At 34.2% G+C, this 27,370-nt stretch overlaps 2 protein-coding genes across 4 annotated transcripts in view; both read right to left on the bottom strand.

Annotated features, from left to right (window-relative positions):
• Positions 1–27,370, bottom strand: part of LOC127849572 (uncharacterized) — a 247,385-nt gene that overhangs the window by 95,741 nt on the left and 124,274 nt on the right. The gene's annotated exons all lie outside the window — the stretch shown is intronic.
• Positions 8,176–27,370, bottom strand: part of LOC127849567 (E3 ubiquitin-protein ligase XIAP-like) — a 68,824-nt gene continuing 49,629 nt past the window's right edge. The window contains exons 3-5 of the mRNA XM_052382282.1: positions 11,265–11,696; positions 10,385–10,837; positions 8,176–10,081 (exon numbers count right to left, since the gene is read on the bottom strand). Coding sequence (XP_052238242.1) covers positions 10,386–10,837; positions 11,265–11,696 — 884 coding nt within the window. The 3' untranslated portion in view covers positions 8,176–10,081; position 10,385. The remainder of the gene's footprint in view (positions 10,082–10,384; positions 10,838–11,264; positions 11,697–27,370) is intronic.

The raw sequence follows: 27,370 nt of genomic DNA, 5'->3' as shown, positions 1-27,370 counted from the left end.
ACAACGAAGTATTCTTCGAAACCACGTAACAATATAATTACCCAGTGAGTTTCTACATCGGTATCAAATGTCAAACGCCTGGATTCCCATCTAGCCAAATGGGGAATGCCAAATGACATATATTATTGAATCGTTGAGTACTGTACTTTTACGGATCTCGCTTAAATCTTATTTAAATACGTGACCGAACGTCAATACAGTCTTCCCAATTATATTGAAGAGGGATACGTAAAAATGACGGAAATACTCAAATATAATGGTGTGTTAGTACAAGTCGAAGGATATGAATACTTAAGTATTTCCAGTAGGGGATTCTTTTGTGTAGTGTAGTTTTTTCTAGTCATACAGAGATAACCATCGACTCACATTGAAGAAGTTCACACTCTGTGTGTTAAAAGTACTTGTTGATGAGAACCTCAAGAGCTCAATAAAAAATTCATTATGAAATACATGAATTAATAAGCATATGTTGCATTTGATGATACACATGCAATGAGAATAAACCTATTCAGATCTGAAAATCTAATTAAGACAAGCCATGATATCTTTTTGTTTTGAATTCTAAATTTATATGAGCAAGTACGTCCTGTTAGTTTTAGCCGTTCACTATAATTTGAACGTTAAAATTTTATGAAGTATATACGTACACATGTAACAAAGCATGATTCACCATTGGTTAAAATTTGGAAAACTGTTATTTGTAAACTTTGAAAAAAAAAACTAACAATTTATTTTAAGTCATGTCTGTTACGGCAGCCATTCACTATAACTACTTAAGGGCCAATAAACGAAACAGAATATTTTTAAACCAACACAACATCAGAAATATTAATAATCATAAATGAAAAACAATCACAATAGTAATATTCTCACAACCGTGTTATCAACGTTCCATGCAGAGGTTGCTGTAGAGAAGTGAAATTCACGGCCTAGACCAGATGTCGGCATTGACTGTTTAATTCCGAACAGATTGAAGTCGATACGGCAAATTTATGACGCAAGAAAAACAATGAGTGTAGCATCAAACCGATCTGCCCTTGGTCCAGAGTTTAATCTGAGCTGACCGTGACAATCACGTGAAGAATTAATCACATACAACGCATGAACAGTCGAATACTATGCTTTTTGACTAAGGTTCAGTAGGTGACCTTTCACAGTAAGGTTGACTAAGGTTCAGTAGGTGACCTTTTACAGTACATCACATTTTCTCGCGATATTGATTAAATATGTTACACAAATGTATAAGCAGACACATGGTACACACAAATAGGCAAGTCTTGCCGTAAGATCCATGTATTACTACGGAAATACGTCTCGTGTAACGATGTGTGTGATTCATCACAAGGCAACGATTTAGTGTAACTGACGGTTACAAAGTTTAAGTAAGTCTCGTTCGTTGCTATTAACCTCAGTACCATATGTGATGCCTTGTGTAAAGAAACAAGTGTTTTATTACAATACATTTTTTACCTTCTTTAAGTGAGGAGCTTCCTGTATAATGTAGCTGTCTGTATAATACATGTTGAATCAGGTACCTTGTCATGTATGTGAAAATAATCTTTGGTCGGTTCGAATCTTATATATATATTGTTATAGCTTGTATAACGACGCGGTAAAGCATCTCCCTTCGAACCGGAAAGGCCTGGGTTCGATCCCCAGTGTGGTCGGAGATCTTTTCTAGATTTGTTTCATTTGCGCCCAATATGAATAACACATGAATATACGTTTTTCTTATCTTTATAAAAATCTACAGATGCACTTGCAAATGAAATGCGTGGAAGAATTTCAAATGGGTTAGTATGTAGTACGGTTAGGTATTCTTTGCACGTATACTGCCTTGCAATATGAGCGAGCGTTTATGGCGTCGCGGTAGAGGATCTGTCTTCGAACCGGAAGGGCACAGGTTCACTCACTTGTGGCGGAAGATTTTTTCTTGTTGAAATATTAATATGTGGAGTATTGCTACCCCATAGACAACACACACAGAGACACCCAGCTATCCATTCGATAGTCTTCAATATATGAAAAGAGACATATGCAATAAAGGACACAACAAAGAACAACACAACACAAACTGAGACCATAACCTTGGATTGGATGATTTAAACCGGTTTGAAGGCATCAATTACAAAGCACAAACTTAGCCGTACGTTATCGTGAACACACATATGTAAACACGCAACCAGGGGCCTAGCTGCTATTAGGCATAGCAGGCCCGGGTCTACAATTTTTTAAACATGAAAAAAAAAACTTCAACTTCGAAAAACGCATTAAAATGTTGATCTTTAGGGGGTGATGTGTTAGAAATCTGCATTTCATATTGACATAATCCTAAGACAATGGATTCTGGTCGTGTTCACAGGACATATCTTCCAATTATCAACTCTACTTCTTTCTATGTGCATAGATTCTAGCTCGCTTCTTTTCACGTGACTTGCTGTTAGTTTACATAGATTTACATGTAGATCTACTTGTCTCCCTTTCAACACTTCAGTAAGTAGTAATCGATTATCGTTGGATTTTTAAGGAACAGTCCGAATGATTTTTATGACCGCGGATATTTAAAATGTATAAACTCATTGAAATTAGTTTTTATAGGATTTTATTGACTTATTACATGTCTATATTGATTGATAAGCATTAAATAAAAATAAAATATCATTTTCTCGCCAGCAGACAACAATTTGATACTCGATTTCAGGTCGATATGAACTTGATAGGGGCTGTGCGAGAAGCTGGAGTTGTAACAAGCATTCTTCGTGCTGAACGACAAGATGATGCGGTGTTTCATGCGTTCTTCGAGAAAGCTGTCATTATAGCGGCCGAATTCGATGTAAGTTTCCAAAATACTAAATACTTACATGACAGAGATGTAATTAGAAAGTAGAATAGTTAAAACAACAAATTCACCAGAAATTTTCAAAAATAGTGATACCAAACTATCACATCAAAAGATAAGTGTTCAGTGAATAAAACATACACTTAGTCGATTTTTATTTTGTATAGGGTGCCATTTATCCCGGCTTCGCCATTAGACCTATAAGCGAGGTAAATAAACAGTTCCTTGTAAAAGTGGAATAAATAACGTTTTAACGATAGTTAACGATGAACTGTGGTCCAATCAGATTGACAATTTAGGACAACTATTATTAAGTCCATTTGTATGTGAGTCTTTCTATGATCTATGGACATAAAAAATACACGTTAATACTGAACGATTTAAATTTAGATCGATGCAAGTGTAACTCGTCAAAATCCCAATCGGCGGACAGGGCAAACTACGCTATACGAGATCCGTTGACATACTGGCGGATTGCCTTGTTCAAAGTCTTTGTCGATCACCTTGTTGAAAAGATCACAGAAAGGGTGCTCATCAACCAGGAAAGGTTCTGTGCGCAGCTACTTCTGCCAACACGGTTGGATAACCTGAATGACGAACAGATAAATCAAATCTACACGAGTTATGAAAGCGACATAGACTCGACTAGTGATGCATTTGCGGGTGAAGTTCGGCGCTGAAAGATACGGTGGAACAACAACGTTGAGAAGCCAGGCACTCTAATCGATACTCTTTATGTTACACCAAAGGCAGCATATCCGGCTGTACACCATGTACTAGCGATCCTGCTCTCAATGCCAGCTACCTTAGCCTCGTGTGCGCGTTCCTTCAGTTCTATGCGACGTATCAAATCGTACATGAGAAGCACCATGTCTGGTGAAAGGCTGTCTGATTTAGGACTCCTACACATTCACAGAGATACGGATGTTTCGATCGATGAAATCATCAACACATTTGCCTCGGCTAAGTGAAAAATATTGATTTAATGTAATTATGTACTTGTTAGAACAATAAGTGTAATAGATCGACTATAAGTAAGTTTTACACTCAACACGTTACGGTGGCGTTATAGACATGCAGACAGTATTATTGGAAAGCATTCCCATGGTTTGACTTGTGAATAAGTGGAGTGTTTTAAATGTTTCTTTGTTCCATATTGTTTTAAAATTTAGTTCTCTGGTATTAACATAATACAGTAAAATGTAGTTCTCTGATATTGAGATAAAACAGTAAAATTTCAAAGACAAACAGGCCAAAGTCTTATATTTTCTTATCTTATTATTTGTCTAAAAACTTTTAGGGGAAGTACCCCCGGACCCCCCCCCCCCACCGTTTTTCTGTATAATATCCGGGCCTACTGCTAAACAAATGCTAGCTACTCCCCTAGCAACCGCGTGTTCTTTTAATGAAAATAAAACAATAAAGCTATTGTACATCAATTCAATTTATTAACAATGTGTTTACTCATACGTTCAACAGAGCAACATATGACATAAACAAATGCATCCGCTTAATCTTTTCTTGTATTGACCAAAGGTCATAACCCAGAATTATTTTATTTTATGTCGTTATAATTGCAAATCGATCCATAAAAGAAGCCATACAACATATTAAAAGGCCTGATAGTTAACTTGGATGTGTATACATTTGACTGTTATGTCACATTACTAAGGTAGTAGTTTGATAAGCATAATAATTATCCATTGTTTCTAATACATATATAGGTCGACAATATACAAAAACAAGTGTTTCTTTGAATAAACATTCTTTGTTCGCGATGTGAAATCTTTAATTTGTGTTTTGTTTATTTCTCTTAATCTTCATCTAAAACTGAATGTTCACTTTCATTTAATATCAAATAACAAATAACAACGACAAAGTTGCCGAATGATTTGTTTACTTATTCCCAGGGTAATTTAATCGTCTATGTCATCGGTTACGTGGATAAACACTTTAAACACTCAAGTAAACACACTATTTTACGTTGATCGTGTTTGTATGACCTACTGTATGCATCAATTGGCGAGGTAAACATTATCATATGACGTGTGTTCGCCTTCGAAGACACATGCTCCTACGTATTTTAAGTTGTATTGATACATACGCAAGTGCAGTGTTATTCAGTCATGTTAAAATCAAAGCGCTGAAGGCTCTGAAGTTGTTCGCTATTGCATTATCTTAGACGCAACTCATTTTTTCAAATTAGGTTATAGCTTTTTAAATCACAAGTTTGAAATGAAAACAACCCGTTCAAACTTATAAAGAGTGCGTCTTAACGAACATGTTGAGGTGTGTGTGCACGGTATATCATACTATTTATGTTATAGAGATAACTTAGACAAAATAACAAAAACATGTCCGTTTTGTACGTTTTGTAAGAATAGAAAATATGATAAAATGGTAGATCTATAATGAGAACCAGTTAATTAAGAAATAATATTTTTCTATCATGGTTTGTTGTCGAATAACCCACAGTAAGGAATATAGATGCGTAGGAATTAAATCACGAGTGCGAAGCACGAGTGATTTGATAACACGCATCTATACAACTTACTGTGGGTTATTCGACAACAAACCATCATAGAAAAATATTATTTCGATTCTAACACGATTCTGATTGATTTGGTCCAAGCTTTAGGACGTGAACTATATTTTTCAATACTCTGCCCATCGTAGTACAAAGTTCACTATTCGTGACGTCATTGAATTGTACAAACTTATGACGTCGTTTTCATTCATAAATATTTTGCAAATGACGTCACTTTCATTGAAAGCAACAATCGTAGAAACTTAATGACGTCACGTTTATTGATGCTACTGAAAAGTTGACATGCTATAAATGTTTTCTGAATTAGGTTTCCTTACAAATAACATTCTTTGTAGGCGTGGTTATGCCACTTATCACCAAATACACAATTTGTTATTTCATTTCATTTATTTACATGCTACATTTATTGCATTTTTTTAGAGCGGGTTTTAGCACGTGCATTTTACTGCATTCTTTTCTTTATTTATTCGGAACTATTTTCGAAACATTAAGCTCCGTCCATAATTTATTGCAGAATAACCCACACTTGATTTCCTTCTTTGTCTATAGAAAACAAGTCGCGTGCCGTGTTAGAATATAAAATAAAATTTACTTTTTTACTGACGAATTAGGTAGTCATAAAGACAGCGCTGTTGATCTTGTTTTGTTGTTGATGTTTTACTTGTTACCCTAGCAATTCACACGATGTCAACCAGTTTCTGACCTTAACTTCGGTATAGAACACCAAAGCGCTTTTTCGGCGTGGATGTTTTACCCAGCTTATTACCTTGAATGACCTTAACATAACGACAGCAGACACAAATGAATACATTCGGATATTTCATAGGCTTATTCGAGAGAAATCCCCTGAACTTTGTCTTCATTACTTTCTCTGTGCACAGTGTAAAGGATGTAACACTGTTCGGTGTAAGGAATGCCGGACTACTCTCTGCATGCTCAAACGACACATAGACACAAATTATGGCCCAGTAACAATTACGCGTTAAAATCCATCTCGCAGAATTTCGGGGTTTTCTTTACTCGGTTACTAAATCGTCACAGGAAGACATAATTTACTTTCGATAAACACAGTTTTGCTTTCAAAATGAGAAAACAAACACCACCGAAATAGTCTAGGGTCACGATAAGAGGAAACTCTTTTAATTATCTAACCATAATTTTTTGCCGTACTCGGTAAGCATGTCTGGAAATCGTTCCTGAACGCCTGAATATGCTACCATTATTGCTGTATTTGCTATTTTTAATTCAATTTTAAATCGAAAATAATTGTGCTAAAATGAGCCATTTGCAATTCGCAATCAGATTTTTTTTATAACCCGAATCTTGCGGAAATGGGTCTTATGCCATATGCGCCCATCATAGCTATATCCCACCTTGTTTGAGCATCTCTCAGTCTGGTCAGGAGATACATTATGAGACCATAAAACCTAGGTGTTTTATAGCGGACAGCATCGCCCCTGACCAGACTGTGCAAATGCAAAGGCTGTGCTTGAGCTACGCTAGCCGAAACGCCACAAGACCCATTTTCGCATGACGCTGAAAAAGCATTCTTTTTATGATTTTATCGAAATGACCTAGTGCATTGGAAATAAGTAATTGTTTTAACAGACCGCTTTCGTATGCTCATTAAATAGCCATTTTATGAATAAATAACAACATTATGTTCAAGGCACGAATTGAATAACAGTTGTAATGTTTTTCCTCAGTTCTGGTGTTTCGTCGAAGATGTTTTCCCCGATGTATGTTATATTTAGTTTGTGGTAAAATATTCCATTGTTGCAAGTGTTTGCATTCCTCAAACTGAAACACATTTGCAATATTCAAATAAGCATTCTCCCGTTGCACACTCACCTTAAGAAATCTAGGTCAAAAGTGTTTGTTTAAGGAGAACACAATTAAATCTATTGTTACACATATTACAAACAATATCTCTCGTATGTCAAAAAAAGAATTGAAGATTAGTTGCGCACTATACATTTATTGGAGAAAAATATTGTTATTTAATGAGAGTCCACATCGGCAATTGTACACATGTTAAAGTATTGTAATATTCAGCAACACAGAATCATTACCATAATGAATTGCGCTTGTATCTGGTAAAAACCGGTCGTTGGCCCAGTCATCCTTACTCCAGGTAAAATTGAGATACAAAAAGACAGGCTATTTTGAATATATTTCCGGTTTGGAGACAAAGAAGGAAATTTACAACACACGTCCTTTGGGGTTTATTTGAAATTGAATCCGATCTCTTTGGTCAATGGCCATCTGGTCTACAGCCGGGAAAACGCAATCGGTGATTGGTTAAAACGTAAAATTAAATTTGATTTAAAATTTTGATGACTGGTTTGAAATATTTTGTTAAGAGACCATGTGTCCTGAGCTAATAATTAGAGTACAATACTAGCAAAAGCCTAACACAAATATCTTCCCTGTCAAACATGATCACTTTTTTTTCCATTTACCAATTGGTCATAGAAACGCTTAAATAGTTTTACCGAACACTTGATCAAGCTGACTATAAAGAAAAATCATTAAAAGTGTTTGAGAACTTTTGCAGTTTGATCGAAATTAAATACTGACTGTAAAATCGTTTCCGGAGAAGCATGTATATGCAAACATGAATTATTTCCATTTTCATCGGCTTTGAAACTTCCGAAGTATTTAAGACCATATATATATATATATATATATATATATATATATATATATATATATATATATATATATATATATATATATATATATATATATATATATATATGTAACATACTTTAAAATACCAGTAAATCGAAAACGGTCCATTAATTGGTATGGCTGCCATCAGCTGTTTTGCTTAAAAAAGTTTAGACCTTTTGTGATCAATCTGTGTTTAACGTCTGTGACCGTGCGAAAATGCGTCAACCTTTTTAAACCTCGTTGCCACTTTACAGATCACAGTTTAGGTTCAATCTTGATTAAAATAGTCGAATTGATAATCTTGAAATCATTTAAGCGATGTTGAACATGGATAAAGTGCGTTGAACATTAATTTTTGTGCCAAATCTTAGAAATACCGCTCTATCGACCATATGCATAAGTAAATCATGATAAAAGATTGTTTGAATACATATTTATGACATCAAGACCATGTTTGAGTCTCGCTCAAAATCAGTGCACAACTAGGTTTATTTGTGAACAATTGGTGTACCAGTTAGCTCAGGTGATCGATAATGGGCAGTCTTGGCTCTCTTGTTAATCTATATTTAATCAAAAGAACATTCCTGTGCCGTTTCGTGAAAATGTTCAGTCATGGGGAAAGTCTTCGTTTGTAACGAACAATTATTACTTGTATATTTACCTCAATAACAGGAAATATATTTGTTTTCGTATAAAAATCCATATAAGCGGCAACATTTGTTTATATAAAATATATTCAAATCTCAAACTAAATATGTAACCAAATAGCAAGCCATTTGGTTGAATATGATAGAGTAAATTACAATTCATTGACTGTTCATATTATAGAAAAATTGATGTCAAAAAGGTAAGAGTATTAACTCCATTTTTTAAACATAGTTATTTAGATGATTTAGAGAAATTGTATTGATCATGTATTCATATATCTTCTTAACTGTACTTTTCAACATGACTATACCTCAAAATTATGTAAACATTAAGTATTAATATAAATGAACATACATTTAAAAAATATCATTTTGTTTTATGATTGTACATGTAATTTTATAATGGAATAAATAAATATAAATATAAAAATATCACTTTATGTATTACTTAATGTTGAGATCTCAGTATTTCAGTAAAATATCAAAAAGAATACCTGTATAAGTAAACACATAAACAACAAGACAATGTTTAAAAAAGAAATAAAAAATGTTAGCAAATAAATAAAAGTACACATTTGTTGTAAATATAAAATAGCACACAATAATAGCTAGAGAAACTGGTAAAACTAAATTTACGAATACCACGAGTAAAATGTGTGGAAATCTCATTTTTTTGTATAAACTGAATAAAACTATAAATTTAATCACAACATCAATGATAAGACTTTAAAAATAAATAAGACTTTAAAAATATAAGAAAAACACCTACTAGACAAAAAACACAACTTTCGCAGTTGAAGTCAATGTTTCTTTCGTCATAAATGCTTGCTCATAATCTCATGTCTTTAACATCATTGCCAGCTCCAAAGTAAAATCAAAACACGTTAAATCAAGCTACAATCAAGTTCTTAGTACTATAAAAATATTCCTAAGTATGATCCAAAGTCTGTGATTACAATAAATACACAACCTTAGCATTCACAAAACCATTAATGCAGACTAAAAAATTCGGACCACAAATTAACATATTCTAGTAGCGATTATTGCACTGGTTACTTTTTATATGCCTCTTCTCCTCATTTTTTTTTGTATTGCCTGTAGCCCGATGATTGAGGGTAGTAGTTTTTGCTTTCAAGCCTACCCAGATAGAATAGGAAATATTATGATAAATGCGATGCAGTAGAGTAGACACTCACTTTTTCATTAATCCAATTTCTCAATATCGGATATGTATCTAGAACAGCACCACAATCTTCACAGGTTGCCAGGTTACCACACGGCATGATCATGGTTAACATTCCTTTGTCCATGCAGATCTTGCACACACGCTGATCTTTCAGCTCTCATTTTCTTTCAAGACTTTAGTGGGCTCTAAAAATATGCATACAGTGTTATAAAATAAAATTTTATTATGAAAACAAAAACGTCATCTACAGTTGACCTTAAGCTTATGTGTTATGGTTTAAATTAAGGATCATTGAAATGACGTGGTGAACCAACTTTAGATGAAAGAATTACGAAATTCAAACTACTACTTGTAACAACAGAGCATATCTATTTGACAATATTGTAATCAGAAGTGTTTTAATTTGTTCAAATTCAACACAGTTTTGGTAAACGGCAGTTTCGGATCAACATCGACACAAATACTATGTTTCTTAAAGTTCGACTCACCTTACAGAATTCTAGTTGAGGGTAATGAACTATAGTTTCTCATAAATCTCTGATCTTGCAAATTTTGGTTAAAAAGATGGTCAGAATGTGGTTCATGGTCCAGCCCTTGATCGCCCGCACTTGGCAGACTTGTGGCATCATCCGTCGCATCACTGGGCTGGGCGACTAGTTGACCGTGTGCAGTCACGACAACTGAACCGTCTGACCGGTTGACCAGAAGACCAGGTTGGCTGGTTGGAACAGATGCCGGTCTTGTTTGCTCTTGAGCTGTCTGCTTGTTATTTGTAAACCCCTCTCCATGGTTGATGTTCATAACATATTCAACGCCCTTCTGTTGTCTTACAAAGCCGCACTGTGGAAACCATTTTGCATGCTCTACCAAGGGTATGTCGTTTGGTTCCCAGCCATGTAGTTCACCTCCGCACCAGTAGCATTTACAGCGATCAGCCTGACCTACAAAAGATGATTAATGCACGTAAGCATTTTGGCTTAATACGGCAAAGTGTCTTATTATTTATTACAACGGGTACCGTATGTCGATCAAACATGTAAATGTTTTAGAATTTACACGAATATATTATTATAATATCAGAACGCAAGCCATTTATATATGAATCATTAGAGCTTTATTGATTCTAGAATGACAGTGAAATCATTGCCAAATAAGCATGCCATTTAACTTGTAATTAAGTCTGTGTTTCTTTTTTTTAATTTAAATATTGTTTCGGGAAAAAAAGGTAATGCATATTTTTTTTTCAATTCGCACAATTCTCCAACTCAAAATGTATAGTGTTAAATAATTCTTTTCTATAGTCTTCAAAAATATATCCCTAAGAAAAATAAACGCACAATATCTAATTTAAATAACAAGGTTGTTTACCCATATACATCAAGCCAGCAGCTGCCAAGTCTTTCGGAGTTTGTCTCACGTGTGCGGGCCATCCCCTGTATGACAATAACCTTGTGTGTTCGTCAGCCCAGTCACGGTACTTGGGCTCGGTTATAGAGGATGCTGCTCCTTGGTTTGAATCAATTGATGACAGGATTGCTACACTTTGTAATTCTGGGACGACCACGGCAGTGTCGGCTCTGTTTAGAGTTGAAGCTGTTTGAATCCGGTCTGAACTAAGCGAAGAATAAGCAAAGTTTCCAGCTGCAATCGTTCTGACCCGATTTGTTCTATTCAATGCATTTACGGATGTCGTCTGTGAAACTCTCGTGCCCGACGAAATGGGTATATTTCCACATTCATATCCAAGCGCAAAAGGACATTCTGGGCAATATTTCCTGTGTTCATTTGCCACAACAACACCTGGTTTAAAGCTAGAAAACTCGCTCTGCAAAACACACATTGCACGCGATCAGATACATGTAGGTACACAAAGCCATTTTTGGCCAATTCTTCCTTAGTTACATTTGCCCAATGTGGCCAGTCATGAAACGTTGAGAGCCTCTCACTCTCACGGTAGAGGTGAGAATAATATTCCCGTGGGTCGGGGGCATAGTCTTCTGGCTTTTCATTCGTGCTTTCGTCGTCCATCATCCCATCTTGGTGGCGAGTACTAAGTGTCAATATTGGTGGCGAATCTTCTTCTAAATCATCATATTGCCCGATATTTAATAATGGTGGGACAGCTGAACTCCTGGTATAGTTCCCAATTTTAAAGTCGCTAACATCACTCGCTTTTAAACTAGTTTCTTCCATGATCCCCACTAAAATAGCTATTAAAACGCACCTGAAATTGTAGATGTACTTAAATTTATCATTAGAATACACGGCAGGCACATTTTTTTTCGTTTATTTAAGAAATATATTTTTCTAAATTATTTTACAAATCTTGCTAAAAATTCAGTTTGATTGAAATTTAACAACGTCACCTTTCACCTTTTAAAGTGAGTCCCAGTTAATTCTCCAGTCTGCTTTTATAGTAATTATCTTGTTCTGGCTTTAAAATTGTGTTTGAAAATGCTTTCTTTCAACATGAATGAAACGTACTGATGAATTTTCCTGATTTTAATACAATATGTTAACATAATCACGATTGATATTACCATAATTATTAAGTTAAACGAAGTTAGTGTATGTAACAAAATATAACTTACGTGTATCTCACCAAACAGATAATCTTGAGTTATTTTCAAGTAGTAGTTCAATGCAAACTATACTATTTCTGTCGTTTATCCACTGAATATATACCCTCGTGTATCAAACTTCATAAGTTATAGAGTAATAGTCGATACGGTGGTGAGTAATGTTCTAGATTGTAACCTTTTGGATTTACGTATTTGAATGATGTAAAGTTGGTGGAGCGTAAACACAATTTAAAATACCACCATAAAAGGTTTCTAGTATTAAATATGACTGGAAACGTTCTTCATGAACAAGCAAATGATGAATAAGTAATAAATCTATGGGACTTCACTGCATCTTTATTACAGTAAAAGAAATATGGATTATGTTTTTTTTAAATTTATTAAATTATTAAAGAATGTTTCCTTGAAAGTAAATTTTAAAGTATGCACTATCCATATGTTATTAATTGGATTGATTCTCTAGAAACAATTAAAGCACTTGTCTGAAATAATTTAACATTTCATTCAGTTACTTACGTGCCATTAACGGGTGTATGGTTTTACATAAATACTGTTATCTAAATACATAGGACACGTGTGCAATATTTCGCTCAAGGCTGACCAACGTAAACAAAACGTGATGTTATCCGTTTCTTAAATCTGCATTCATAGATCAACAGTACTTTACAGATAGATCATGTTTATGTAGCTCTGTTCGTTTTATAGTATATTTACATTTAAAATAGGTGCAATATGTTTCACGTTAACTCTGATGTGATAGTGTATCGGTTAAGCTACTTTGTTCACAAATGTGAAATAACATCCAGTAGTGAAACCTGAAAAGCATACGTGCTTTATGGTTTTATGTTGACAATAAAATACACGAGCACATGTTTCAGTCAACAATTTGGTATTTAATCCGTTGCGAGTCCTATCCTGAAACGAACGGAGATGTGAGCCGCATGTGAGAAAACGGGGCTTTCTGAATGTAGACCTGAAAGGCATACGTGCTTTATGGTTTTATGTTGACAATAAAATACACGAGAACATGTTTCAGTCAACAATTTGTTATTTAATCCGTTGCGAGTCGTATCCTGAAACGAACGGAGATGTGAGCCGCATGTGAGAAGACGGGGCTTTCTGAATGTGCTAATCTAGGTTACCCCATCACGCATTTAGCCTTTTTTTCAAAGAGCGATGCGCTTTTCAAGCCCTTTGGTATATTTCTCATGTCCTGTGGATTTTTTAAATGTATTGCAAGACATTAACTTCAATAACAACTGTATTTTATTGATAAATCCATTCTTTTATATCTTCTTTAACTCCAATACTTTCGACACTAGTACACTAAAAGTATGTGTGTAGTATTCGATCTGCACGTCACGTTTTCGCAATGATATTTTCATTTTCAGTCTGCATAGGTTTATTTGATTGAGATAGTTTTAGACGAGCGTTGGTGTGTTATTCTCTGGTGTAAGTGTGAGGTTAGCCTGAAACCGGTTTAACCGACCCCCCCCCCCCATTTTTTCCATGGACCGTTACAAGGCAGTAAACCAAGTTTGTATCATTGTAAATTAATATGCAGTTTCATGTTATAAATGGAGTTAGTGATTAAAAGAGTTTTTCTCCTGTTAAGAGTTCCTAAAGTTTTATTGCTCTCTTTATATAACTGCTGTTAAGCTGTACATGTTCCGAGACATCAACATTTCAACATTATACGAATATATTTTTGTGACAGACTACACAAATAGCTTCAGGGGACTGTTAAGGTATTCCAGTTATTGTACAGATGAATTGAGAGTGGTATCACCGTAATCTCACAATGGGACTGGTGCCTACCGGATGTGTAGATCTTAATATTTGGCAATAAAATAAATAAAATAAAAACGATATAATTTGTTCGGTATTTGTAATGAATATAATTGTATCATTTAAAATATACATTATTTATTTTCAATATAAAACATTATAATGATGCATCAAACAGTAAACCAAAAAACACAAACAACTGATTATGATCAGAGCTCCAGATAAGGATTTAGTCGAAAGGGTATGTTATCCCCGGATATTATTGTTAAAGCGTATTTTACTCCCTTGTTTCAGTCATAAAGGGTACTTAGGAATATTTAGGGGTATTTTCTATTTCCAAAGGTAACTGACATATAACATGGCGAGTTTAATCTAGAAATAATTTTATTTGTTATTTATATTAAACAATGCAAAGGAAAGAAGTTAAAATGATGATATGAACAGGCGTTCTTTAACATATTCCCGCAGGAGAAGCTGGTCGCTTTAAACGTCACTTTTTTAACCACAGACATGATGAACCGCCATTTTGATTACAAGCTTGTTTTGATTTACTTACTTTTGATTCAAAGGTTAACTTACACTAAAATCTCAACTGGATTATTGGTTAAACCGGTTACGCACTTTAATCGATTAAAAAAACGTACTAAGATTTGTATTGCGTAAAGTTACGTACCGGGCTAATTTTTAATGCGTTTTCTAAATTTTTCAATGCGTAAATACGCAGATACGCATCTTATATGGAGCTCTGATTATGATGTCAATAAAAAAATAATAATTAACAAAAGCAATCTAAATGCAATAAAACATTAAATACTGCATTGAAAGGAACATTTTCTACAACTTAAACAAGAAAAAGTGTAAAGCCACGAATCAAGATTTTCAACATTTAAGATATTAATTTATATAATAGTGCAATCTCGAGCTAGGTCTGTATGTATCGCAATTACATTCTATGTAATTAGGCACCCTCTTTGTAGCCCAAATAATAATTATTTTTCTATTATAATTCTTCCTATTTGGTTAAAAAACACATTTCTGTTGTTACAGTCGTAAACTTCAGCAGATGAGTGCAAGGCGTCGTTTGACAGTTTCATTAGCTTACTTTGGGTTAATAGGCATTAACCCCATAGATAATGGATTCAACAGTTAGCTTAAAGTAGTTATTGAGTTGAAGTGTAGTAGTTAAACTTTAATAATTATATTCATACTACATTATACTATATTCAAATCACTTCAACCTTGAACTTTCTTTGTTTAAAACCAATATGAAAAATATACAGTAGTTTAACATTGATTGCAGACATTTCATTTAGTAACGGCGTGGTATTTAAAAGCAAACATGATTTTTGCAAGTGACGTTATACACAGGAATATCCAAATGTCAATGCATAAGGTATACTTTCAGTGTGTCTCTTCATTTTCGGATAATCACGTTTGGGATTTTTTTATTTTAAATTTTAGGAAACGAGTTTTTTTATGTCTGACCTTAATAAATCGTCTAAAAGGCTGGTCAAGCAGTAGTGTATGTTTATATATGTTTAGAATAAGAACATCAGTAGTGTATGTTTATATATGTTTAGAATAAGAACATATTTGTATATCTTTGTCAACAATAACATGGTCAAGTTGTTTCCCATGAAAACTTCTAACATTTAATATCATTAGCAACATTCAAAAAAAGAAGATATTATCGCCTTTTTCAAAGAAAGAATGACATCATTTTACAAGATAATTACTACGATTCTATCCCTCGAATAAGCTCCTTCCGCGAACACTGCGATTCCAAAGGAGCCTGACAATGAAAAACATACATATATTATATGATAATTTCCTATTAAGGAGCATATACTATTTGATCTTTACCTATCAAGCCCAGTATACTTAACTTTGCTTTCAACATCCGATCTGCATATGGGACAAGTACTAATTGATTCAGCACACTCTTCACAGGTTGCCAGGTGGCGACACGGAAGAAGGGGTCACGCATACCTCCCTGTCCATACATACTTTACACACGCGTTGTTCTTTGAGTTTCTCGTTTTCTTTAAGAACATCGTCGACATCTACAGCAAAAATTATACATCTAATGATTTTACATCAAGCAGCATGAAATTGACCGATGCCGCTAAGCCTCATTTTCAAAGCATAATTGAAGGAAATGTATATATTAGAGCCGCACATGGACAGAACCTAACCGTTTCCTAATAAAATATTTAAAACTTAACGAACGCTTCGCACATTAAAATACGATAAAGACTTGTGTGTGCGTGTGTGTGTGGACAAATTTCAAAACATGCCGTTGAAGTCGATTGTGGGATGGTTGTATATTTGTATATTTTGATGTTGCAATTGTTTAAGTTAATCCTTATACAAAACTTGATCTCACCTGAAGGAATACTTGCAGTGGACAAGGAACTAGAGTGCGTATTCAAACTCAAGTTCTGTAAACGCCTGAAATTAAAACTGCCAGTATTTGATTCCTCCACGCCCTCCATCGCCAGATCCTCGATGCACAACTGACTATTGGAGGCCCCCGCCTCGTCACTGGGCTGGGTTACTTGCTTACCACCAGCTGACACAGCAAATGAACTGTCTGACCTGTTGACCAAATGACTCGATAGTCTTGAGTTTGCATAAGTAACGGTGTCTATGAGTCTCGCATGAATCTGTGCTACCTGCCTCTTCTGTGTCAACTCATCGACATATCTTTTGATATCTTGCGCAGTTACAAGGTTCAGGACACCTGTTTCAAAATAATTAATGTTATAAGAATAACTCTTTGCATTTTGTGATATAGAAACATTCACACGCCAAACCTTTTTAATGAATCCCAATACGCTGATCAGAATTACTGCAAGTATGTTTACCGTATGTGTTTAATGCTTCCAAGACCTGCTCTCGTGTATATCTATAGTCGTTCAGTGCAGCCAGAACATGTGGACGTCTCAAGAACTCCTGGTTGCTTGGAGACTCAACGTTTGTTGTCTATGTCATAAATAAATCATCCAGAATATAATGAGTGAAATACTTGGTCCACTTAACCACTTACATGTCATTAATGCTAGTAATAATTGAGTCTTAATCAAAAAATTTTTTCCTTGTGATACTAGTTATATAAGAACGCTTTTTCATACATTTTCAATTATGAAATCACAGAGATAACATCTCAACATTAGTGACAATTAGTCAAAATATCAGCCCCATTCTACCACATTATTATACATATACGTGTCATCATTGACCGATGCTTAATACTTAAAAATCAAACCGCGAGATACTTGCTATGAAAGAACAATTCAAACATTTATATTGACACGTTTAAGTACTTTTGCAAGCAAGAATACGGTCGGATAAAACATTAATATATTATACTAGAATATAATCATAGCAGTACAAAGCTGAAATGCAAACGCAACTGTGACGCAGCTTAATAAAGCCGGATTAAACCATATATAGTCCTAGAGAACAATACAATTATTCAATAAGATAAGTATTGATGCAAAGCATCAAAGGGCGTCGGGAATTTCAGAGTAAAAGGCACTCAATGAAGTTACATGTAACGATTTGTTTTTCTACTGTAAATATTAATATATTGACCGATTATTTAAAACAAAATAGAAAAAGATACTGGTATAACCATTATATATGATTTTGTGTTATAACTCCCAAATAATCATTATCTTTGATGTTGTGTTATAACCCCCAAATAACCATTATATATGATTTTGTGTTGTAACCCCCAAATATTTCATTGTTCATTTTATTCACATTGGTTTCCTTTTTTACTGGCATCCATGTGCAGTTTTCATTAATGGAACAGAACTGTGTAGGTTTAAAAAAATCTGTTTCATCTTGTAAGAGTAGTTTCAAATTTTTCTCAGCTTCAAGGGGAGATGATTCTGAACTTATTCTTACGTTGCTCATTTACGATAGGGGTTGAGTACTCATTGATATGAAAGCACTGTAAAAGTTTTAATGTGTTTACGAACCCCCCCCCCACCCTCTCACACATATATTTCATGGGCATAATAAAAAAAAATGGTTACAATAAAACAGCATATTTAAAATTTCTACATTAAAACAAAAAGTTAACATAGAACACAAATAAAATAATTTGATTCTACTGGGGCTCGAACCTTGGGCCTCTCACATGTGAAGCGAGCGTGTAACCACTACACTACGGAACCGGTTGAAAAAATCACCTTCTAACTAAGATATTAATAAGCTATCGGTTTAAATGTAAACCCGGAAGTTTGAACGCTGGATAGTGAGCGGGGTTAAAGGTCCACACCAAAGGGTCCATAGCACTGGCAAGATACGGGTCAGGTCTGCGGCCTTCTATATGTGGTTCTTACAAAAAAAACCTGTAGGAGGACTTGATAGTAGAGACTGGGGTGCTGTGATGGTGCTCCTCATTCATAAGCGGCTGCTGCCTTTATCTAATTATAACAATTAATAATACATGTCACGCTTCGCGCTCTATAGCGCCTTTATTAGTAACTAGGTGGTTGCTAGGATAGTGGAACAAAGAAGTTTTGTTTTTATACAAAACCAGAAAGTTTCACCGGTTCGCGTATTTGCCCAGTCTCTGTGATCTTTCCCCTGTGATCAGTTATTAATTAAAACAATTAGCTTTGCATTATTGGCAATAAATGTTGTAGTAAATGTAATAGGCACAAATGCAGTACTTATTTACATTAATTTACACACACAAAATCACCACTATGCAAGATATTCTGACAACAAAAATATATACATTGATCTGTAAAATAACTTCTCCTCCCATAAGCGAAAAAAAACGTATTACATACTAGTCGCCGAACTTCTGTGCGACGCCAATAATTGATATCATCCGACTTTCACACAGTCTTGTTATTAATACAAGAGTAGAAAAATGTATGTCTGGTGTCACAACAGTCATAAACATTCAGTTTTTTATTCTAAATGATTTAAAATCTGCACTCACCACGCCATTTTTGACGTTTATGACAAATTGTTCGCCCATCTGTTGTCTCACAAAGCCGCACTGCGAAAACCACTTTGCGTGCTCGACCCGGGGAAGGTCCTCTGGATCCCAGTCGTAGAGTTCTCCTCCGCACCAGTAACACTTACAATGATCACCCTGACCTGTATAAATTAATTTTAAATAGTACAATCATGCATTTGAAACCGAATCGCAGCTCGCATTGATTTTCTTTTCGCAGGGACACACATAATGCTTTTATACAATAATGGTATTGGTTCATGTACACAGCTTTCATTCAATAAAAAATTAAGATGTCATATAAATCATAAGATATATTTCAACGTACCCATGTACAACAGTCCGGCGGCAGCCAGATCTCGCAGGGTTTGTCTCATCTGTGCAGGCCATCCCCTGTAAGACCGCAATCTTGTGTGTTCGTCCACCCAGTCCCTGTATTTGGCTTTGTGATCACTGCTGCAGCTCCTTGGTTTGGATCAATGGCAGACAACAATGTTACACTATTTGACTGCGGTAGAACATTTTGATTAGCAGTTCTGGTTGGAATTGAAGTCGTCCGGACAGTGGAAGATGGCGGAGATGAGAATGCAAAGTTTCCAGCTGCAGTCGTTCTCCTACTATCTATTTCCTTCAAAGTTGTTCGTTGTGTTGTTTGCTGAACTGAGGACGGTATTGGTATATTTCCGCACCCATAACCAAACGCAAATGGACACTCGGGACAATATTTCCTGTGTTCATTGGCCACAACATTACCTGGTGCAAAGCTAGCTAAACTCGCTCTACAAAATACACACTGTACGCGATCTGATACATGTAGGTACATAAAACCATTTTTGGCCAATTCTTCCTTATTTACATGAGCCAATTGTGGCCAGTCATGGAACGTTGTGAGTCTCTCACTCTCGCGGTAGAAGTGAGAATAATAATCCCTTGGGTCGGGGGCATAGTCTTCTGGCTCTTCGTTGTCAGTGTTATCATTATACATCTCTTGATGATGAATATTCGGTCTGACAATTGGTGCAGAGTCTTCTTCTAAATCGTGATGTATTTGTAGCCCATGTCGATTGCTGGAAAAACTTCCACTCTCATTTCCACTTGAACTGTTTGATATTAAACAAACTTATTTCCCCAATTTGAATTATTATTAGGAATAAGTAAATAATGACGATGCACCCTGAAATGGACGAACTCAATACAAAATCGAAATCGAAAAAAAACAACGTGCCAACAACGAGCCAAATAGTCCTGACGTAAACATGTGAAATTGCACTTCGACTTTTGTGGAAACATACAATATTTATTTATTGTACTGAAACTGAAGCACAACGCCTCCAAATCCCTATTGGTTACTAGAGTTGCGACACCTTAAGGGTTTCGCGGGATGGAATGAGTGGGAACTAAAAAAATGTGGGTTCGAAAATTTGGGTAAGAAAATGTGGGAACACAAATTTTGGGTACTAAACAAATGTGGGTACGAACATTTTGGTTACGAAAAATAATGTGGGTACGAAAATTGTGGGTACAATGGGTCAATGTTAAGGTTTTAGCATGGCGGACGCCGGACGGCGAAAAGACACGACACGACACGATGAGCTGGCTATGACAATACCTCAGGTATTCTCCAAAAACAGCCGAGCGCATATGCATAAGTCAGTGAGTAATACTCAACAATACTATTGTCAAGCAAATTTGGCCCCTACCGGCTCCACCATTGTCAGAATTTATTTTATTTTTTTATTTATTGCCATAGAAACCAGAATTTTTGACGTAGGAACAAAATGAAATTACGTGCATAATGCCCTTATTGCCATCTATCCATGTTTCAAGTTTCATGAAAAAATATTAAGAACTTTTAAAGTTATCGCAGGATTCAGAAAAGTGTGACAGACTAACTGACTGACTGACGGACACACAGAGCACAAACCATAAGTCCCCTCCGGTGAAACCGGTAGTGGACTAATAAAAGCTAGTCACTGCGTATAAAATCAGAACCACTGGGCCGAATCTGCTGAAACTTGGCCACATTATAGATTATAGTCCAAACAAGCTACAGAATGAGCGTTTTTGGACCTGACGGCGTAAAACATTAACCAATAATGGACAGCACAAAATGGGTCATTTTGTACAAAAAAATGTAAACTTTAAGTGGCATTTAATGACCTTTAGACATCAGAAAGTTGCAAATTTTTAATATTCTGCACACTTCGACTTGTTTTTTTTTTACAAATTTAGAAGCATTTATGCTTGGGATGTATATAAACCCTGTTATTCAGTGCCAAATTTGGCCAAAAATCACAATACAATCCCAAAAATGGCTAAGCAGCAATGCCCTTTAACATTATTCCTTATATTTAATTGTATTGTTTAAAAAGATAACTGTGTATATTTAATCATAATGGCTCTGTATATCACACATGATAGGCCACTGCTGGGGCCTGAACCCAGAACTCATCTCACACTGTAAGATGCGTTTTTCAATTAAACTACAATGACTGTATCGTGTGAAGTGGAGCCAACATACACCCACATAAGTGAAAAAATCATTCCGTCCATATATTTGTCCTGGGTGTTTTCTGACACATGTGATACATTTGTGTAGATGAATATGACATTGTGTGTCGCAAGGTACCAAGTAAGACAAAATCAGCATTTTTATGTAGGGTCTTCATACGGTAAAATTATTTGTGCCCAAATAATAATAGATGAATGTATATTAGGCTTCAATGTTGCTAATATACTATGACGACTAGTTCATACGATACCATTTTTATTAATATATATGCCAAATTTAATGAAATAGACTTGAAAATGTGTGTCGCCAGATACCAAGTAAGAAAAAAAATCAGCATTTTTATGTAGGGTCTTCACACTGTAAAATTATTTGTGGCCAAATAATAATAGATGAAATCAGCATTTTTATGTAGGGTCTTCACACTGTAAAATTATTTGTGGCCAAATAAAAATAGATGAATGCATATTAGGCTTCAATGTTGCTTATACTATGACTACTGGTTCATACGATGCCAATTTTATAAATATCTATGCCAAATTTAATGAAATAGACTTGAAAATGTGTGTCGCCAGGTACCAATTAAGAAAAAAATCAGCATTTTTATGTACGGTCTTCACACAGTAAAATTATTTGTGCCCAAATAATAATAGATGAATGCATATTAGGCTTCAATGTTGCTTATTCTATGACTACTGGTCCATACAATGCCAATTTTATAAATATCTATGCCAAATTTAATGAAATAGACTTGAAAATGTGTGTTGCCAGGTACCAAGTAAGAAAAAAATCAGCATTTTTATGTAGGGTCTTCACACAGTAAAATTATTTGTGCCCAAATAATAATAGATTAATGCATATTAGGCTTCAATGTTGCTTATACTATGACTAATGGTTAATACAATACCATTTTTATAAATATCTATGCCAAATTTAATGAAATAGACTTGAAAATGTGTGTCGCCAGGTACCAAGTAAGAAAAAAATCAGCATTTTTATGTAGGGTCTTCACACGGTAAAATTATTTGTTCCCAAATAATAATAGATGAATGCATATTAGGCTTCAATGTTGCTTATACTATGAAGACATGTTCATACAATGCCATTTTTATTAATATATATGCCAAATTTAATGAAATAGAATTGAAAATGTGTGGCGCCAGGTACCAATTAAGAAAAAAATCAGCATTTTTATGTAGGGTCTTCACACATGGTAAAATTATTTGTGCCCAAAATAATAATAGATGAATGCATATTAGGCTTCAATGTTGCTTATACTATGACTAATGGTTCATACGATGCCATTTTTATAAATATCTATGCCAAATTTAATGAAATCGACTTGAAAATGTGTGTCGCCAGGTACCAAATAAGAAAAAAATCAGCAATTTTATGTAGGATCTTCACACGGTAAAATTGTTTGTGCCCAAATAATAATACATGTAGATAGTGCATATTAGGCTTCAATGTTGCTTATACTATGACTACTGGTTCATACGATGCCATTTTTTTAAATATCTATGCCAAATTTAATGAAAAAGACTTGAAAATGTGTGTCGCCAGGTACCAAGTAAGAAAAAAATCAGCATTTTTATGTAGGGTCTTCACACAGTAAAATTATTTGTGCCCAAGTAATAATAGATGAATGCATATTAGGCTTCAATGTTGCTTATACTATGACTACTAGTTCATACGATGCCAATTTTATAAATATCTATGCCAAATTTAATGAAATAGACTTGAAAATGTGTGTCGCCATTGAAGTAAGAAAAAAATCAGCATTTTTATGTAGGGTCTTCACACAGTAAAATTATTTGTGCCCAAAATAATAATAGATGAATGCATATTATAGGCTTCAATGTTGCTTATACTATGACTACTGGTTCATACGATGCCATTTTTATAAATATCTATGCCAAATTTAATGAAATAGACTTGAAAATGTGTGTCGCCAGGTACCAAGTAAGAAAAAATCAGCATTTTTATGTAGGGTCTTCACACAGTAAAATTATTTGTGCCCAAATAATAATAGATGAATGCATATTAGGCTTCAATGTTGCTTATACTATGACTACTGGTTCATACGATGCCATTTTTATAAACATCTATGCCAAATCTAATGAAATAGACTTGAAAATGTGTGTCGCCAAGTACCAAATAAGAAAAAAATCAGCATTTTTATGTAGGATCTTCACACGGTAAAATTGTTTGTGCCCAAATAATAATACATGTAGATGAATGCGTATTAGGCTTCAATGTTGCTTATACTAAGACTACTGGTTCATACGATGCCATTTTAAAAAATATCTATGCCAAATTTAATGAAAAAGACTTGAAAATGTGTGTCGCCAGGTACCAAGTAAGAAAAAAATCAGCATTTTTATGTAGGGTCTTCACACAGTAAAATTATTTGTGCCCATGTAATAATAGATGAATGCATATTAGGCTTCAATGTTGCTTATACTATGACTACTGGTTCATACGATGCCAATTTTATAAATATCTATGCCAAATTTAATGAAATAGACTTGAAAATGTGTGTCGCCAGGTACCAATTAAGAAAAAAATCAGCATTTTTATGTACGGTCTTCACACAGTAAAATTATTTGTGCCCAAATAATAATAGATGAATGCATATTAGGCTTCAATGTTGCTTATTCTATGACTACTGGTCCATACGATGCCAATTTTATAAATATCTATGCCAAATTTAATGAAATAGACTTGAAAATGTGTGTCGCCAGGTACCAAGTAAGAAAAAAATCTGCATTTTTATGTAGGGTCTTCACACAGTAAAATTATTTGTGCCCAAATAATAATAGATTAATGCATATTAGGCTTCAATGTTGCTTATACTATGACTAATGGTTAATACAATACCATTTTTATAAATATCTATGCCAAATTTAATGAAATAGACTTGAAAATGTGTGTCGCCAGGTACCAAGTAAGAAAAAAATCAGCATTTTTATGTAGGGTCTTCACACGGTAAAATTATTTGTTCCCAAATAATAATAGATGAATGCATATTAGGCTTCAATGTTGCTTATACTATGAAGACATGTTCATACAATGCCATTTTTATTAATATATATGCCAAATTTAATGAAATAGAATTTAAAATGTGTGTCGCCAGGTACCAATTAAGAAAAAATTCAGCATTTTTATGTAGGGTCTTCACACATGGTAAAATTATTTGTGCCCAAAATAATAATAGATGAATGCATATTAGGCTTCAATGTTGCTTATACTATGACTAATGGTTCATACGATGCCATTTTTATAAATATCTATGCCAAATTTAATGAAATCGACTTGAAAATGTGTGTCGCCAGGTACCAAATAAGAAAAAAATCAGCAATTTTATGTAGGATCTTCACACGGTAAAATTGTTTGTGCCCAAATAATAATACATGTAGATGAATGCATATTAGGCTTCAATGTTGCTTATACTATGACTACTGGTTCATACGATGCCATTTTTTAAAATATCTATGCCAAATTTAATGAAAAAGACTTGAAAATGTGTGTCGCCAGGTACCAAGTAAGAAAAAAATCAGCATTTTTATGTAGGGTCTTCACACAGTAAAATTATTTGTGCCCAAGTAATAATAGATGAATGCATATTAGGCTTCAATGTTGCTTATACTATGACTACTGGTTCATACGATGCCAATTTTATAAATATCTATGCCAAATTTAATGAAATAGACTTGAAAATGTGTGTCGCCATTGAAGTAAGAAAAAAATCAGCATTTTTATGTAGGGTCTTCACACAGTAAAATTATTTGTGCCCAAAGTAATAATAGATGAATGCATATTATAGGCTTCAATGTTGCTTATAGTATGACTACTGGTTCATACGATGCCATTTTTATAAATATCTATGCCAAATTTAATGAAATAGACTTGAAAATGTGTGTCGCCAGGTACCAAGTAAGAAAAAAATCAGCATTTTTATGTAGGGTCTTCACACAGTAAAATTATTTGTGCCCAAATAATAATAGATGAATGCATATTAGGCTGCAATGTTGCTTATACTATGACTAATGGTTCATACGATACCATTTTTATAAATATCTATGCCAAATCTAATGAAATAGACTTGAAAATGTGTGTCACCAGGTACCAAATAAGAAAAAAATCAGCATTTTTATATAGGGTCTTCACACAGTAGAATTATTTGTGCCCAAGTAATAATAGATGAATGCATATTAGGCTTCAATGTTGCTTATACTATGACTACTGGTTCATACGATGCCAATTTCATAAATATCTATGCCAAATTTAATGAAATAGAATTGAAAATGTGTGTCGCAAGGTACCAAGTCAGAAAAAAAATAGCATTTTTATGTAGGGTCTTCACACAGTAAAATTATTTGTGCCCAAATAAGAATAGATAAATGCATATTAGGCTTCAATGTTGCTTATACTATGACTTATGGTTCATACGATACCATTTTTATAAATATCTATGCCAAATTTAATGAAATAGACTTGAAAATGTGATTCGCCAGGTACCAAGTAAGAAAAAAAAACGCATTTTTATGTAGGGTCTTCACACGGTAAAATTATTTGTTCCCAAATAATAATAGATGAATGCATATTAGGCTTCAATGTTGCTTATACTATGACGATATGTTCATACAATGCCATTTTTAAAAATATCTATGCCAAATTTAATGAAATAGAATTAAAAATGTGTGTCGCCAGGTACCAAGTAAGAAAAAAAATCAGCATTTATATGTAGGGTCTTCACATGGTAAAATTATTTGTGCCAAAAATAATAACAGATGAATGCATATTAGGCTTCAATGTTGCTTATACTATGACTACTGGTTCATACAATGCCATTTTTACAAATATCTATGCCAAATTTAATGAAATAGACTTGAAAATGTGTGTCGCCAGGTACCAAGTAAGAAAAAATCAGCATTTTTATGTAGGGTCATCACACGGTAAAATTATTTGTGCCCAAATAATAATAGATGAATGCATATTAGGCTTCAATGTTGCTTATACTATGACTACTGGTTCATACGATGCCAGTTTTATAAATATCTATGCCAAATTTAATGAAATAGACTTGAAAATGTGTGTCGCCAGGTACCAAATAAGAAAAAAATCAGCATATTTATGTAGGATCTTCACACGGTAAAATTGTTTGTGCCCAAATAATAATACATGTAGATTAATGCATATTAGGCTTCAATGTTGCTTATACTATGACTACTTGTTCATACGATGCCATTTTTTAAAATATCTATGCCAAATTTAATGAAAAAGACTTGAAAATGTGTGTCGCCAGGTACCAAGTAAGAAAAAAATCAGCATTTTTATGTAGGGTCTTCACACAGTAAAATTATTTGTGCCCAATTAATAATAGATGAATGCATATTAGGCTTCAATGTTGCTTATACTATGACTACTGGTTCATACGATGCCAATTTTATAAATATCTATGCCAAATTTAATGAAATAGACTTGAAAATGTGTGTCGCCAGGTACCAAGTAAGAAAAAAATCAGCATTTTTATGTAGGGTCTTCACACAGTAAAATTATTTGTGCCCAAATAATAATAGATAAATGCATATTAGGCTTCAATGCAGGG

Source organism: Dreissena polymorpha, chromosome 11, assembly GCF_020536995.1.
Source record: "Dreissena polymorpha isolate Duluth1 chromosome 11, UMN_Dpol_1.0, whole genome shotgun sequence".
NCBI classification, from domain to species: Eukaryota; Metazoa; Mollusca; class Bivalvia; order Myida; family Dreissenidae; genus Dreissena; species Dreissena polymorpha.
Note: the sequence above shows the minus strand (reverse complement) of the source record. Positions and strands in the feature narration are given on the sequence as shown.